We start from the raw sequence: 17,338 nt of genomic DNA, 5'->3' as shown, positions 1-17,338 counted from the left end.
GAGCAACAGAGACTGCCTTGAAGGGAAGATTCAGACACTGTTCCAGAAACAACAAGGGCAGAAGCATTCCTAAAGCTCTGGAAAAGAAGTCAGGAAGAAGCTCAGGCTGATTCCTCCCTGACTCAAGAGGATCTAAGTGGGAAGGAAGATAAAACACAAGCAGACTTGCAAGATTCTGTCACTATAGCCTAGCTCAATAATGTACCATTCTGATATTCCTGTAGAGTCAGTTTCCTAGACCTTGTAGGGCTGACAGGAGGGGATAGAGAAAGAAAAAAATAATATTCCCCATTCTCACTCTCTATAAAGCTGTTGCCAGAAAGTCATTAGATTCCTTCTGGGCTGGTGAGGCTACTCTGGCTATTGTACCAGTCACACTAAGCTTATCATCCAAGCTCTTATTAGCAAGCCAATAGAGAGCCAGTTTGGTCTAGTGGTTAAGGTGCTGGGCTAGAAACCAGGAGTCTGTGAGTTCTAGTCCCACCTTAGACATGAAAGCTGGCTGGAGGACCTTGGGCCAGTCACTTTCTCTCAGCCCAACTCGCTGCAATGTAGACTAGCCTCCGTGTGGTGCACCCTGGGCAACGTGACTTGTCACGGCTAAATAGTCTACACATCTGGCTGCTGGACCTCGCAAGGATTTCCCAGCAAGAAAAAGCAGCATGAACACCGAACTGGTATGCCATACGATTAAAAAAAAAAAGCAAGCCAATAAAAGGCTGACTCTCCATTGTTCATTTATCAATGGCCCCAGCTCTTTAGCACTGAGGAGAGGCATAAACTGGTTGCTACTTGTTTGCTAGATGGTTATGTCTGTTTGCTTTACATAATTTACTTGTTTCCCTTCCAGGCTTATTTGGTTCATATGGAATTTGGTGAAGTAGATAAAGTACTTGTTTGTTAACACTGCTGGACTATGACTCAAGTCAAACACGATGTTCTGCTTCTCTAACTGAGGGATTAAGTGGTTTGCAAATGCACAGTAACATCCAACTGTTTTCTACCACAAAAGTTTGCTTGGCTGAACATATTTTTTTTAAAGGACCAATAGTGAGATTTAAGGAGGAAGATCCAAAATAAACAATTGTGGGAATCCTCTTTGGGAGTTAGGAAAAATAATGTGCAGAAGGGAGATGAACTTCCTTGTTGATGACAAGCTTATGGATAGATGGAATGTACAGATGACCCCAGTTAGTTTTCCTACAATCAAGGACCTGAGCAGTACAGAGGATTGTAGCCATGGTTGAACCAATGTAGTCACTTCACACCTTCCATATCAACATATTATAAAGAAGGAAAGGAGGACCATCATCACCCTTCCTGCACCACTCTACAGGCTGCAGCAGAGGAAGAAAAAGAATCAAGGTTGTGCCATCACCTTAGACAATAAACTAGGAATTTAGGGTTCCTCCCACTGAGTTTTTCCATGCCACTTGGCTGTGCTCAGACTGTCTGGCTATATTGTACAAATCTGCATTGTGACTCATTGCTGTAAGATCTATAGATATTAAGATCTGATTTTCCTTTTTCCTTTGAATTGCCTTTTGAGCTTTGTAGGCTGATAATCAGGTAAGGATCTGTCTCTTTTCTCTGGCTCTTTCAGTAAGTTGCTCTTGTAAATGATATGCTACTTGCGTGCTTTTGACCTGCATAAAAAACAGCCAGAGCTTTGAACGCACCATCATGGCTACCATCTTGAGTTTTTAAACACTACTCTATGGATATTCCTGCAGCTGTCCATCAAACTCACATACACAGGGCATGCACACAAACAGTCACATGGACACCACACAGCTCAGAGGCTGATGTAAATTAATGTGCATGTGTTAGGACAGGGAGAAAAGAGGATAGACAGATTCCCTGCTAGTCTTCCGCCAAGAAAAACCTGGAGGCTGATATTTCTGCACCCTTCCTTGAGGACTTACAGGACTGTTCTACCACATGGCCAAACATCCATAAAAACAAAAGTTAGCAATGCTACCAGAGCGAGAAAGAAAAATAACGTGACCTTTGTACCAAATTGAAAACCAACCAAGATAGCTTCACTTCAGAAGACAAAGAGATAAACTGGGTTAGATAAAAAAGAAAAGGAAAAGTTGAGAGGACAGAATTGTGATTTTCTCTGCCCTCCCTGCCAGCAAAGAAACAGCCAAAATCTGTCAAGTAAATTGTCTTCTGTGAATTATTGGCTGATTTTAGCTGTAGACTGTTTTAAAACAATTCAGAAAATGGCTGTACAGTCATAAGTCTGTCATAATAAGCTACTGAGAAGTACAGTCTGTCACAAACCATAATTTAGTTCTGCAAAATTAGGGAATATTAAACATTTGCCCCTAAATATATAGTATAGAAAGTACCTAAGTTTAATCTTTTCAAGCACAGCTTTCACCACTGAGGATCAGCTGATAAAACAGGACTACAAAAGACTATTAATATTTCTGAATGATCAAGTATTTATGCCTCATAGAAACACTCATCTTCCCCATATATTTATCGCTGTGTTTCTACCTCTGTGTGGAATATACTGTACGTATACATACATACATGCATACATATATAGCCATACATACACATGTGTGTGCTTGCATGTACGTGTTTCTTGTACACAATAAAGCAAACGAAACCCCTTGGTTTCATTCATAAATTTCAATGGAATGCCCACAGAGGAATAGAATGCTTAAATGAAAGCTTATTTACCTTGTATATACAACACACACACACACACACACACACTTCATTTTAGATGAATTAGTTGCACTTTAAATGTACTCAGATATTAACTTCAACCAGACCCAGTCTGGGAGATGCTTAGGTTGTCAGATTAATGTTGGGGTGAGGAACTGAGGAACGTTGAGCTGTAATTTGGCTTCATCTGTAGTCCAACAAGTTTCCCACCTTTGGACTAGAACCAGGGAAACAGTTCCCTAGTTATGTAAGTTATGAAGTAATTTTCTAGCAACCGGAAGACTAACTCATCTTCAGACCTGCTCAGCATGGGAAGGTGAACCCTGAAATGAGCAGACATCAAGCAGTTGGAGATCACCCCCCTGTCTCAACAGTTTCATCTTCAGAATCCATCAAGAGAGACTAGTTGCATTTAGAGTAGTCCTAATAGCATCAGCGAGACTTAGTCATGATTAATTTATCTGCTGGCTCTCATTAGGTCTACTGCAAATGTGAGTAAGTCTAGAGCCAATCTATAGTAAACACGCTGAAGGTTCCAAATGGCTCAATTTGGCCAAATTGGGAAATGGACATTTCATATTTGACTACTGTCTCTCTCAACCATCACCCCCATCTCCAACACAGCCCTCCACAAATACTCTCTGCAAGCAGATGGCAACAGATCTTGATACCTGAAATCAGACCCTGATTTCCTCTCCCCTAGGTTAATTAATCTGGGAAGCACACTTGCCCTTTTCCATCTAGCATTATGGACTGAGCTCAAAACTTGATTAAGATGGGATGTGGTCTGTTATGTAGGCCTCCTAGTGAAATTCCACTGAAATGTTGCTATGTGAGAACATCAGAACTTTCCTTCCTGCTGGTGCATGGCATGGCCCCTTTGAAGCTCAGAGACATGCAATGTTTTCCTTTCACACAACATAAAATGCACTTGAAAACCTGTGGCCTCCAGATATGGTGGTACTTCCAGAAGCTCTTTCCAGAAGGTCAGTGGCAAGGGTTATTGGGAGTTGGCAGTTCAATAAGATTGATCAAATGTGGCAATGATCCAATATAGCTTTTCTAGCATAGCACATTCCTGCATAATGCTACAGGTCCTTGCACTTAAAGAATCCAATCCTCTAATTAATAAAACAGTCAATGGTTTCTGTTTTGTGGATAGGCAGCCTAGAATAAAAATTAAATGCTGCGATATCTTAGGATTTTAAGTTCATTGCTGGAATGGGGTGGGGGGCAGGCTGCCACAAGGGGCAAAATGCTATTGCGAATGGCCATTTTATCTGGAAGACTGATGGCAAATAATAGATGCTTAAATACCTGGACATCTTTGAGGCCTATTTGTAGATAAAATCCTGAGATCTCTGTGCTGTGCAGCTCCCCTGCACACCTGAGGCCTTTCACACTTAGTTTGACAAATTAATTTCAGTGCAGGCTCTGCACAACTTATTTCATCTCTACACAGCAAGTGTATGTTTTGCCTCAGCTCTTTCTGGGGACAGCAGATGCTGTTTGCTGCTTTCATTGGGATGTGGCTGAAATCAGCCTTTACAGTTTACAGGTGAAAGTGGCCTCTCGCTTGCTGCAGGATCCCAACATGCTTCCATAATGATTCACACCGAGATCAAAAAGATTAATCAAATGCAAGTGATCCAGCTCATTTCAAAATGGCATGTCCCTTCCCTCTATCTAGAACAGGCTGCAAATGGACGATGGTCCATATCTCCTTGGGCAACCTAACAGATGGCAGATAATCTGCTGTCGACTGCAGCTACACAAATATTTTTCAGTCATTCATGTGCAGTAGCTCTGAACATACCCTGTGCTGTCCAACAACACAGAATCCATTGTGGTTTGAGAGTAAGGTAAGGTAAAGGTTTTCCTTGACATTAAGTCCAGTCGTGTCCGACTCTAGTGGGCGGTGCTCATCTCCGTTTCAAAGCCGAAGAGCCGGTGTTTGTCCGTAGACACTTCCGTGGTCATGTGGAACACCATTACCTGCCCGCTGAGGCGGTACCTATTAATCTACTCACATTTGCATGTTTTCGAACTGCTAGGTTGGCAGGAGCTGGGACTAGCAACGGGAGCTCACCCCGTCATGCGGATTCGAACCGCCAACCGTCCAATCGGCAAGCTCAGCAGCTCAGCGGTTTAACCCACAGCGCCACCACGTCCCGGTTTGAGAGTAGGGAGACATAAATGCAAGAAGGGTGGTGTGTTAAGTCTATCTTGAGAACTCCAGCCAAGGTCAATTGAACTGGTCCACTAACTCCAGTTGGTTAGCCAAACCAGGCACATTATGGACAGAGATCAATGAATTCTCCCAAGTGAACCGGGTCATGGGAACGGTTCTCCAAGAAAATAAGACTGGAAAGAGGACAACTGAAAAAGTAAGTGCCTCTAATGTAGGGTGCATAGTTGTGGCCTAGCAGCACAGAAGATACTTCCCACTTAATGATTGGCTGCAGCTCTCAAGGTACATCCCCTGCTGCCAGTCTGGCCAATGATACAATGAAAGAAAGAAGTGATATAATGAAGCCTTGGTATAAGGGTACAAGCTGCCTGACGGAGTGAGCTCCCATCAACTTGTCCCAGCTCCTGCTAACCTAGCAGTTCGAAAGCATGCAAATGGAAGTAGATAAATAGGTGTCACTTCCGTGGGAAAATAACAGGGACATGAAGGGAGCCCCCTCGGGCATTCCCTGGGCAATGGTGATGTCACCTTTCAATACAGAAGCACCTTGATAGGTGCTTCTGACACACACACACACAAAACAATCCTTGCATTTACGACCTTCTCAGCATCTCCCAGTCACATGTTGGCCATTATGTATTGTTCTGTGCCTGACCCGTTTCTTCCCCCACAGAGCAGAGAGATTGCCTAAACAAGCTATCTCTTCCTGAGCTGTTTTTCTCACAGTGTGGAGCTTCCCTAAGAAGTGGAAACTGCAAGTTAACACGTTCAGCTCTGTGGCTTTAATTAGTAGATTAGAACCCTTTGCTCGCTGGTGCTGCTGCCTGACACTGACAAGACCCCAATCTGTTTCACACCCCCAGCTTTTGTTTGTCTCCTAAGCAGGTCAGGGCTCAGATCTGTGAGCGCACTAGGCAAACAGCTGTGCTAGCACATTCCTTCCGATGTGTATTCCCCACTGTGTGCCTGCTTACTGTCTTGTAATCCCTTCCTCTCCAATCAGTGTAAATGCAAACATTAATTATCTTCTTGCTAATTATCCCAGCACTGGGGTGAGCATTCCAAAGGGCAGGGCAGTGGGGGAAAAGGGCTATAAGATTTGCCCTTTTATCAGGCTTCCTTGTGCATTAAGTTTCCCCACCATTTGGGCTCACCCAGCTGTTTGGCGTCATATCCTTCTGGTGCTCTAAAGCAAAGAAAAAGCCAAAGCAAAATTGTAAACACAGTTGTGGTCATGTGATTTTCACTTAGCCACTGCTTTGCCTAATGACCAAGTTGCTGGTCCCAATTGTGGTTGCTAAATGAGGACTACCTGTAATTGGCTTTTGTGATCTTTTTCTCTTGCTATGTAAACTAGCTGCCTATGTAATTCTACCTTCATTCTCCCACTGCACTTTGTCAAAGCAACAAAACTCAAAAAGGAAGGAAGGAAGGAAGGAAGGAAGGAAGGAAGGAAGGAAGGAAGGAAGGAAGGAAGGAAGGAAGGAAGGAAGGAAGGAAGGAGAAAAAGATCCAACTACAGATCATTTCAGTGACTTCCTGAACAGGCACATATTCCAAGCTTAGATGATAATTGCTCCATTTAAATGATAATACTAAGATGTTTTGTTCTGGCAGGAGGTTCACAGGGAAGCTACAGTCTTCTTGAAGTGTTTTCTCATGGCTCTGTCCTCAGCTCCAGATTGTAAAATGTGCACATACAAATTTTGGAGTGAGAACAAGCAAAAATACCCCCCCCTCCTTTACTTGACTTACTTTCCCTCCCACACAGAAGTGCACTTATGAAATCTAATCTCCAAAAGCAAAGGCAGACAACTAAAAGGATTTCACTAAATTGTTGGTGCACCAAAATTAAGCCCATAACTTTGCTCACAGCAATGGGGACAGCTCATCTGTTCCATACACATGAAAGGTCTTGTAGTAGTTTCTTTTTTCTTTTTTAATGGCATCATAATCTTTGATTATTCCTAGGAATATTTGGTCTGCAAAAGATATTGCTGTGAAGTTAATGGTGGTTGTAAAAAGAACAGTTCAGCATGTGGAATAAAAAAACTCCAGATGTGAAGTTGGCAACTTTTGGCAGGGTAGCAAAACCCAATGCTAAATTGCTTAGCTAGTTCCCTGGCTTGAATCTCTAACGCTTTCTTCTGGAACTCGCTAATTATATCTGCAGAAAATCTGCAGACATTACAGCTATCTTTAGCTGTTATTGCTTCTGCTTTTCCAGTGGACTCAGCACTGACAGATCTTTGGGCTAATGGGCCCCATTAGATGAATATCGAGCAGAAAGTTCTCCTCCTTCTCCTCTCAGCAGAAAGTTGCAATGACTTGTGTTGGCAGTAGGATTATTAGTTCCATTAACTCTTGTTACCTTTTTTTTTTTAATCCATTCAATCGTGTCCGATTCTTGGAGACTGCCTGGACAAGTCCCTGCAATTTCCTTGGCAAGGTTTTCAGAAGTGGTTTGCCATTGCCTCCTTCCTAGGGCTGAGAGAAAGGGACTGGCCCAAGGTCACCCAGCTGGCTTTGTGCCCAAGGTAGGACTAGAACTCACGGTCTCCTGGTTTCTAGCCTGATGCCTTCTCCACTACACTAAACTGGCTCTCAACTGTTACCTAAGTAAAGGTAAAGGTTTCCCTTGACGTAAAGTCCAGTCGAGTCCGACTCTAGGGGGCGGTGCTCATCTCCGTTTCTAAGCCTTGGAGCCGGCGTTGTCATAGACACTTCCGGGTCATGTGGCCAGCATGACGACTCGGAACGCCGTTACCTTCCCGCCGAAGCGGTACCTATTGATCTACTCACATTTGCATGTTTTCGAACTGCTAGGTGAGCAGGAGCTGGGACGAGCAACGGGAGCTCACCCCGCCGCGCGGTTTCGAACCGCCGACCTTCCGATCGGCAGCTCAGTGGTTTAACCCGCAGCGCCACCGCGTCCCTATCAACTGTTACCTAACATTTACTTAAATATGGGCAATCTGTGAAGACTTTTTCCAGAGTGTTCCACATTCTGATCAGGTTAACCACAATTACCAGCCCGCAATAAACTTTCTGATGCTTACAGGTACCAGTCTAACAGCAATCAATTCTCACTGTGACTACCAGAATTTCTAGCAAGGTCTCACCCAGTAAATGTCAAGGCTATTATTTTGTTACTAACTGACTTTATTTGATGCCCTCTTGGAATGAGACTTTATCCAAAACATTGTGGTTAAAGTCTTGCTTTTTCTGCTACTTAACTTAGGAATGAATCACTGTCTGAACCTCCAAGAGAGCAGTTTTTGTTCATAGTCAGATCTGGCACAAAAATCCAACTCTTTGGAGTACCTGCTAAGAGCTCAGCCAGTTTTTTAGTACTTATGTTAGTGTTTCTGGGACTTCCTGATGCTAGGCAAAAAAAACTTCCTTGCTTATTTTTCTGCCAGACTTTATTTGGTTTGATAAAGGGCAATCTGCTTTCAAAATTTCTTTTGCAGAAGAAAATAAAGTCCAAGAATTCTCACGGATTCAGTTCAGATTTCTTATATTTAATTACTTAGGGGATGGAAGGTTCTGAATGTCCTGATTTTCCTTGTAGGATAGATAAATAGATTGAAGATAGATTAGATAAATGATAGACAGATAGACAGACAGACAGACAGACAGACCAACCCACTGGGACTATTTCATTTTGGGAACTATAGACACCCAGATAAATTTCAGAGTAGTGGAAAATTGGGTAACAGAAAACAAGTAAGCTGGCTTCCCCCTTCCCCATCCAAGAAACGTGAAAAAGACATTCTCAAGCACTCTGAGAATAAAGTTGAAAAACAGAAGCCTCTTTTACAGGGGAAGAAAACTTTTGAGAAAACTGCAAGGCCCTAGGAGTTCCAAGTGAGGCATTGGTGGAATTACCCTGCTTCAAGAGGGCCAAGTAAAGACGTTACGACATAAAAAGGCAAATAAAGAATATCTAATTATCTCTGACAACATTCCCAGTTGCAATCCCATCTCTTCCTTCCAGTTCCATCACTTTCTTCACTTTTTTTCTCTCTCTTCACACATACACAAGAAGGTGGAATAGCTGTGCAATGGTTTTTGATTAGTGGCATTCTCAGCTGTCCATCAGGAAGCAGACATGGTGCTGTAAAGCACTGCTTGAAATCTAAAACTCAAGCTCATGTTGGTTCTCAGCAACCCAACCATATCTAAAGGAGGCCCAGGCTTTGCTCAGCAGCTGTCCATGCCCAGGAGACAACATCTGAAGCCAAGTTTTCCCCCCATCCCTTTCAGATCAAGCTAAGTTGACTAAGGGTAACCTCATCATAAAGTTTGAAGCTGTCAGAAAACTTACAGGATAAACTGAGGAGCAAGAGAAAGATCAGAACTGTGCTGGTGTTAAAAGAAGGGGATCCACTACAGTCAACTTTATACTTTGTACAGGAACACACTTGGATTTTCAGTTCTGTATTATTAGTTAGGGGAGGTTTCCCAGGATCCGTCACCAAGATGGGGATGATATAATTGGCCTTCTTCAAATTGGGTGGCACGGCAACTTGGCTGTGGGTATCTGTGGGAAATAAGGAAGTTATAATTAAGGTGATTATTTTAATATCATAGAATACCCTGTAGTGCAGTATTTCTCAACCTCAGCAACTTTAAGATGTGTGGACTTCAACTCCCAGAATTCCCCAGCCAGCTATGCTGGCTGGGGAATTCTGGGAGTTGAAGTTCACACATCTTAAAGCTGCCAAGTTTGAAAAACACTGCTGAAGAGTAACAGGAGAATCTCAACTGAGTATGTTGAGAACAAAGCTCATAGATTTGAGAAAGTGGCACTGAGAAACCATACATTAGACCAGAGTTTCTTAACCTCAGCAACTGTTGTAAAGTAACAGTAGAAAAAGGGGATGATCAGACTAAGCTATAAGACAGGTGGTCCAGAATTCAAACCTTGCCCCAGCCAAGACAATTTTCAACAAGTCCCTTACTGCTTACCCCTCCTTTATTTGCAATATGAGGATAATAATATTGCCTTATCATAAAATGTTAGTTTAGGGTTTATAACTAGATAGGACCCACCAAACACTTTGAGTGCTTGACAGAACCATGAAAATGCCCACTGGGAACAATATTCTCCATCTGTCTTTTCGTATACATTTAGACTTCTAAGGACTTTGCACAGCATTCAGAAAGAGGCAAATGGAAGGATATGCTTATCTCCAAGGTCCATGAAAATCGTCTACGAGTTTCAGACCAGGACATTTAAGAATTTGCAGAAATCTGAGTCCTAGCCATGTGTTTTTTTTCTCTCTCTCTCTCATTACAGCATGCTTTCAACACGGCACGCAACAAAGGCTTTCCTTTGTTTTTTGTGTTTGTTTTTTTCCCTAAAACTTTATCAGGCCAGAAGAGGTATATTTTTAGGCAACTGAGCTAGTAGAAAAACGGTCTATTGCGGATAAGATCCAATGGCAGGAAATGGATGCCAAAAAACTTTTGTAATTTTTTTGTGGGGAGCAACCAGTAGGTGTGATCCAGTGTTTGGAATGATCGCAATGCGTTGTGCAGTTCGATCTCCTGCAGCACTCATTTTCTGTAGAGGAAATGACAAAGAATATGGACCAGTGCGGTGCAGAGACCTTCCAGAACTGATGGTGATTGCAGCATCTAGCATCTCTTGGCAGTGATGAGCTATTTTGGTGACAAGGCAAATGGAAGAGGTAGTTAAGGGTTGGAGCAGTGCCTCTCAACCTTGGCAACTTTAAGAGGGGCGGACTTCAACTCAAAAGAATTCTGGGAGTTGAAGTCCACCCCTCTTAAAATTGCTGAGGTTAAGAAACACTGCATTAGACTAATAAGATTCTAAGGTACGTGTAAAATTGTCATATAATGCAGGATGAATAGGAAAACAGATGGAAATGTTCTTGGTTTTTTAATAAAAATGGAATGAGGTAGAACTTAGGTGGACTGGGCTAACAACCAAATATATGTGGTCAGGGATGTCTGCAGAGTATGGCCAAAAAATGTCAAGATGATGGCCATGATGGTGTGATTGAAGCTCCACCTGTTTTTTGTGTGTGTCACACACAGGTGAAGCTTCTATCGCACGCTCATGGCTACCATCTTGACTTTTTGGACCACACCATGTGGACATCCTTGAATGTGGTACTCACACAGACAGGACACAGCCCGGTTTATACATGCAGGGAGAAGAGAGACTGTAGGAGAATGAGAACAGAAGGCTGAAAGTGTTGCTGATGGACTTACTGTTGATTCTGGTGAGCTTCCATACTTTATCTTGACCTGATAGCTTGCTCAACTCAAATTTGAATGGCTCTTTATTTGGGTGAATATCCTTATCTAAGGCACCAAAGACAACTTTCACATCCTTTGCATCTTCACAGACACTTGCTACCGTTGGATAAAGAGAAGGGGCATTGTCATTCACATCCTCCAAGATAATCTGCAATGTTCCTGTACCTGTTGCTGGAGGGCTACCTATAGAAAAGATAGCAGACATTTACAAATGGTCCATTTATGTATAATACATTCCCCTGTAGGGTATTGTTAAGGCAGTCATACATCAAGGCAATAGATGTATTAATATTTCATAAAAGAGATGAAGCCCCCCTCCAAAAAAAAACACAACTCCATTGGGTGCCCTTTTTTCAACACCAGAGTATTCCTTCTTTGATGACCAATGTCCAGATAAATAAATAAATAAAATGGAAAGGGACCATCCTGTGAGTCAGAAGTTGACCAAGTAGTCTGATGCACGCTTGCTCTGACACAAGTCTTATTTCCCAGGATGTAAGCAGTGAATTCAAACAAATGCCCATTTTCTGTAGCTGACCCCAAACTAGCCTGCTAGGGTGACTCTAAAAACTGGCTTTATTTTGTATAAAGCTGGAATCATAATCAAGTTCAGTAGTAGACAGGACCCTTTTCAAACATTTTTAATCCGTTCAATCGTGTCTGATTCTCGGAGATTGCCTGGACAAGTCCTTGCAGTTTCCTTGGCAAGGTTTTTCAGAAGTGGTTTGCCATTGCTTCCTTCCTACGGCTGAGACAGAGGAACTGGCCCAAGGTTACCCAGCTGGCTTTGTGCCCATGGCAGGGCTAGATCTCCCGGTCTCCTGGTTTCTAGCCTGATGCCTTAGCCACTACACCAAATTGGCTCTCTTTCAAACATAACATGGCAAATGTGGAAAATGATAAAGCTGTGCATTATGATCCTACCCCTTCCATTTTGTTCTCTCATGCTTACCCCACTATGTATGCTGGAAGCTGGGTCCTTCTAGAGAGCATCATGTTAGAATTCAGATCAAGGGACTGAACAAGTTTTTTCCTGTCATCTATGTTGCAGAGAATTAGCTGATACCCAGTTGGTTTCGCTGTTAGCTTTATTTTTAGAGAGATATCCTCAAGGTACTGCTTGAAACCTTTCTAAGGTAGGCATTTATCTTTTGAGAGCAGAACCAAGGCCAGCACTTACTCCATTTAGATTGACAAGTGGTAATAACTTCTTGTCACTTTCCAAAGTTGACCCAGCTACCTCTATACAGGTGAAAATGTGATTTCGCCATATTTTTTTTCTCTTTCACCATCTGTGTTTTCGATAGCTTCTGCTCCCAAAATGAAAATATAAAACCAGCAACAACAAACCACATATTTGCTTCTAGTAATTACTAGTATTTGTAATAATGCTTCCATTCCAAAAAAGGAAATAGGGGGGAATCATTATTTTGTATTACTCTGGGGAATATGCAGGAATTCTCATTTTGTGATTCTCTCAAGAACCTCCTGAAGCACATAATGACTGCTAACAGTATGGAATCCAGATTTCTGTGGGATCTTAAGGAGAAATAAAAACAGTACTAGGAAGTGTCATGCCTGGGGAAGAATTGACATTGGGGGTGTCGGTGTGTATGTGTCTGTGACTGTGGTGATTGAAGCCCTGCCTTGCAAACATGTAAAAAAGCAGTGATTTCAACCACAATTTGTGATTCTATCTTAATAAAAAGATGGACTGATTGTCATTCTTTGTGGAGATTTGGAGGATAAACCGACTGTAGAATATGAAGTTGAAGACAAAGGCTTTGGTTCTGATTCAGCTAAGATCACCTTGAGTCATGATTTATTTTAATGATGTTTCATTAAGCCATATTTTGGGTCCACGAAACATGCAAGTCCAGGAATGGACCATGTGCAACACCCAAGTCTCTTTTTTCTAGACCTCATACCATGATTGCTGAAAAACAATAGCAAATTTTCTTGCTGTTTTGAGGTGTTGATCTCATGAATGTAGTAATAAATAGACATCTCAGAGTGTAAAAAGAAAAAAAAATCCATCAACCATGGTTTTGTTCATATGGATGTTGTGGGGCTACCCATAGTGTAACCTTTAATTCCAACCTCCCCACATTAAATGTGGCTCTTGGTCATTAAACATTTGCTCACCCCTGTGCTAAGTCATTGACTGTTAACCATAATTTGTTGAATAAAGCAGAACTGGCTGTTCAAGTATCACACCAAGCCATCAACCATAGTCTAAAAGGCACAGGGACTGGGTCTGCCTTTCAAGGTAAATCAGAACCAAACAATGCATCATGGCTTAATGGACTGTGGTTGATGGCTTTTTGTGTCATTTGAAGCACTCCTGTCTGGGAGTACTGCAAAGCTATTCATAATGGTGGAAAAGGGGATGGAATTATCAATTCCAACAGATTCAAACTCTCTCAAATGACAACCCTAGAATGGCTCTGGCAGGCTGGAAGGAAAGAAAAATTAACATATAAAAAAGTAAAAAAAAAACCCTAACAGAAATGTATTCATGGCTGTGGAGTGATAAATTATCCTAAAAGTAATATTTCATCCATTTCCGACACATAAATGCACAACCAAAGTGGAGTCGTCTGAATTCTGGGGTCTATCTGCCTGTTTCTGCCCTTGTATCTGATCTTAAGGGATAACAGGCTACATTCTTATTAATAAAAAAGGAAATTATGATTCAGTTAAGGCTAGGCTAATTGAATTTTGAAAAGGCTTTATGCGTTCCTCTTTTTTCTTGATATATGATTAAGCTGAGTCAGGAAGGAGAAATGGATGAAAGGCCAACTGAATATTTGAAATATGAGCATAAAAATCAGCTTCTGGGGCTCTTAATTAAAACACCATCTTTACATTGGAGTATATTATTTCCACATGATTATCTTACAGTAAGTTGCTGTTTCTGATTCCACTTTCTGATCCTCCAAAATTAAGAACTGGCAGTGTTGGAAATGGGAACGGACTTGCCCCATGGTACATGCAGTACCATTAATTTGGTCTCTCCTTCCCCATGCTTGAGGGATCTCTCAGCTATTACAAACACAATGAGGAACAGAAAATTGCCTCTTGCCCATTCAAGTGACTTGTATTATTTATACATGTGTATTATTTATAACTAATTACACAGAATGCACCAGAATTTCAAAAGAAGAAAACAAACAAGTGCCAAGGTTGTAAACTGAAACTGGTTAACAACTTCACTGTAGAAAAAGCACCAGAAGAGAAAGACAGACAAAGACAGACACGATCAAGGCTGAATTTACCCCCAAGAGAAGCATTCAGAGTTATATTATTCATCTCTTCTCAGGGTGCAAAAATAGATGGGCTCAATAGTGTCTATCTGAGTAGCTTTCCTATGAGGATTTGTTAAATACACAGACAACAGATTAATCAAATTGACAAAAGGAAAGACTGCATGGAGCCAGTGTGTTATCTTCTTAAGGAAGGAAAGGCTGCCACCCTATTGAAGAAATCAACCTGTTTGTTAGAGAACTCAGGCATGATGGCTCTCTGCACATGCATTGTTTATGCTTTGGTTTTTCTGATGTCAGTATAGGACCTTGACAAACACACTCATTTCTTCTGAGACAATCAAGAAAAGTAGGAAGTATCAGACTTTGATAAGCGGGAAAGAGCCCCAATTGATAGGTTACATGAATCAATTACTTGTTTCTCTCACCTCCTGATTAAAATCAAATCTCTTGAGGAACTCCCTATGCAGGGAAAGATGGCAAGGGAGAGAAACATGGAGATCTCATGAGATTTAACCATTTTACAAAATTTCGTGCCCTTTGAAAGCTAACCCTAACCTAAATTCAAGCCCCCTGGGGAGTTCCAGATACATGCAAATGTTAACCCATGCTTCACTCCAACAACACAGAGCTGGCAGTGTTGATAATGAACTTTTCTGAGCACTCATAAAACAAACTTTTTGTCTTCACAGTGACTGACTAAGGCCTCAAGCCTCAGTAATCCAAATATGAGCAATTCAGCAGAGCCACAAAACAGAACTTGGGTTAAACCAGACTTGGTCAGGCTTTGAGTAGGTCTTGTGAAATCATTGGATTCTCAATCCAAAATCCAGAGGTAGCAATCAGGGTTTGGTTAGGGCAAACCAAAATGTCAGAGACAAAAGGCACACTTTTGAGTTCTCTGGAGCTCCTGGCCAGAACCATCCATCACATTAGCCCAAATGTTGGGACTGTTGCATATTTGGTTTAGATTAAATGAAGTGAAAAAAAACAAGGTGAAAGAGACTGGGTGTGCTCAGAATATGCTTACACAGGTCAGTTATGGATGTAGCAGCTGAATTAGTACAATCAAGCAATTGCTAAGCATTGTGTTGTCATTGCTCATGATGGAAAACTGTGGGAAAGAGACAATGTTTAAAGTAGAAGTTGTTCTCTCTGGCAGATATGCAAAGATCTTGTGTTATGAATGGAGAATAGTAATGTTGTTAAGGGAGAGACCAAGGGCCAAATGCTGTCACTTGACTTTCTCCAACTTATCGGTGTCAGAAAAATCCACAAGCAAAATGTTGGAGGAGGAGGAGAGGAGGAGGAGGAGATTTTTTTTTATTTTTTATTTTTTGCAAAAGCTTGTAGGTAACTCATGTGTTCCTCTTGTCCATGTTGAAGTATATGTATCAGCTCAAAAGTTGCATCCCTAAGTGCATTGACTGAAGGAAGTTGTGTGTGCATCTATATGTATAAAAATGAGTAGAAAAATACTTACGTTTGGCAATTGGCCTTAGAGGGGGCACATGGCAAAGCATGTTTTCTAAAGTAATTGTTCCCATTCGGGACAATTCTGAAGTTAGCTAACAGAGGACTTCTGTTTGAAGTTGGATGCAGGTTGATGGTTGTTGAGCCTAATGTGGATTGACCCCACACTTTTTAAGGAAGAGTTTGGTTCTGAGCTCCCTGTAGATTGTGTATATCCTAGCTGTTATGATCTCTTGTCACTTCTTTGAGGAGGCTGTGTGCAACTCCTTAACTTCAACACTGCCCCAAGTCTTGGCTTGGACTGTCTTCCCCCACTAAAATTTAAATTTGTGAACCACATACAACTTTCCATATCATGGAAGTCCAGCTAAAATCCATGAAAATTCAGGAAGTGTTGTTTTTGTACATTCTTAAAAAGAGTGATGGAGGACTTAAACATCTCTCTCTCACACACTTTTACCAGTGTTTTGTATATCTGATCGTGTATGCTGTTCCTCTGTTGGTGACAAAAGATTTTATTATGAATTAACTGGTTTGTATCTAAGAGCACAATAGATTTCTTCAATGGCCTGGGCAAACCTCAGCCCTGACTTGGATTTTTCTCCCCAGCTTCTCTATTCCCCCCTCTCCCCCACTTCCCTTGTCTTAGAGAGATGATGCCTGTACCATCTGTTTCTTGGATGGTATTTGAACGTTCTTTATTACACACACATATACCCAGAGACAGAGTTGAGAAAGGAAGGATCAAGGAAGACTTGAAGGGGACCTTGAGACAGTTTCTGAGCTTGATACACAAATATTCAGCCTACTCATTGGACAGAGCAAAAAGATGATACTTCTTCTAAAAATAACTGATAAAAAGAATATTCATACAAGTACCCCATCTGTGTTTGATGATGGGCAGAATCTCAAAGTGTTGGAAAGGTGAAAATTGTATAAAAGAATGAAACAGTAGGGAAGGAATTAAGTGGTGTCTGAGTCCTGGTAGCCTGTCTATCTAAAAACAATGGTGTCTTCTTGCAAAAAATGGCCTTGATCGGGGTATAAATGTCAGATTTCATTTGCAAGGTTACGCTCATTTATGGTTAATCCTCTAAGGACTGCTAATGATCTTGGGTTCTATAACTGTACTGATGGTATCCAGCTCTGATTCATTTGATGCCTATCTTCTGAGTAGAGATTTAAGGGTCTGTTCAAACTTCACAGAGGAAGCAGCAATATTACACTACTACTCATTATTTTGAGGCAGTGTCTCAAACTGAACATACAGATTTCAGTGAGCCCAAAACAAAGTGACACCCATGTTTTGTAATAATATACCTGCTTTCATAATATTAATTCAAAGTAAACTTTCAAGTAAAATGTGGAAAAATGGTGAAATAGGCTAGAAAGCCTCAGAACTGGGTTAAGTGGGAGCTGACATATAGAC

General features: G+C 41.5%; 1 protein-coding gene across 1 annotated transcript in view; it reads right to left on the bottom strand.

Annotated features, from left to right (window-relative positions):
• CDH13 (cadherin 13) overlaps window positions 1-17,338 on the bottom strand; it is a 489,049-nt gene that overhangs the window by 3,025 nt on the left and 468,686 nt on the right. Inside the window, exons 12-13 of the mRNA XM_063312654.1 lie at window positions 11,123-11,353; window positions 9,207-9,422 (exon numbers count right to left, since the gene is read on the bottom strand). Coding sequence (XP_063168724.1) covers window positions 9,207-9,422; window positions 11,123-11,353 — 447 coding nt within the window. The remainder of the gene's footprint in view (window positions 1-9,206; window positions 9,423-11,122; window positions 11,354-17,338) is intronic.

This window comes from Candoia aspera, chromosome 11, assembly GCF_035149785.1.
Source record: "Candoia aspera isolate rCanAsp1 chromosome 11, rCanAsp1.hap2, whole genome shotgun sequence".
Lineage (NCBI taxonomy): Eukaryota > Metazoa > Chordata > Lepidosauria > Squamata > Boidae > Candoia > Candoia aspera.
The sequence above is the reverse complement of the archived record's forward strand: the minus strand, read 5'-3'. Positions and strand labels throughout refer to the sequence as shown.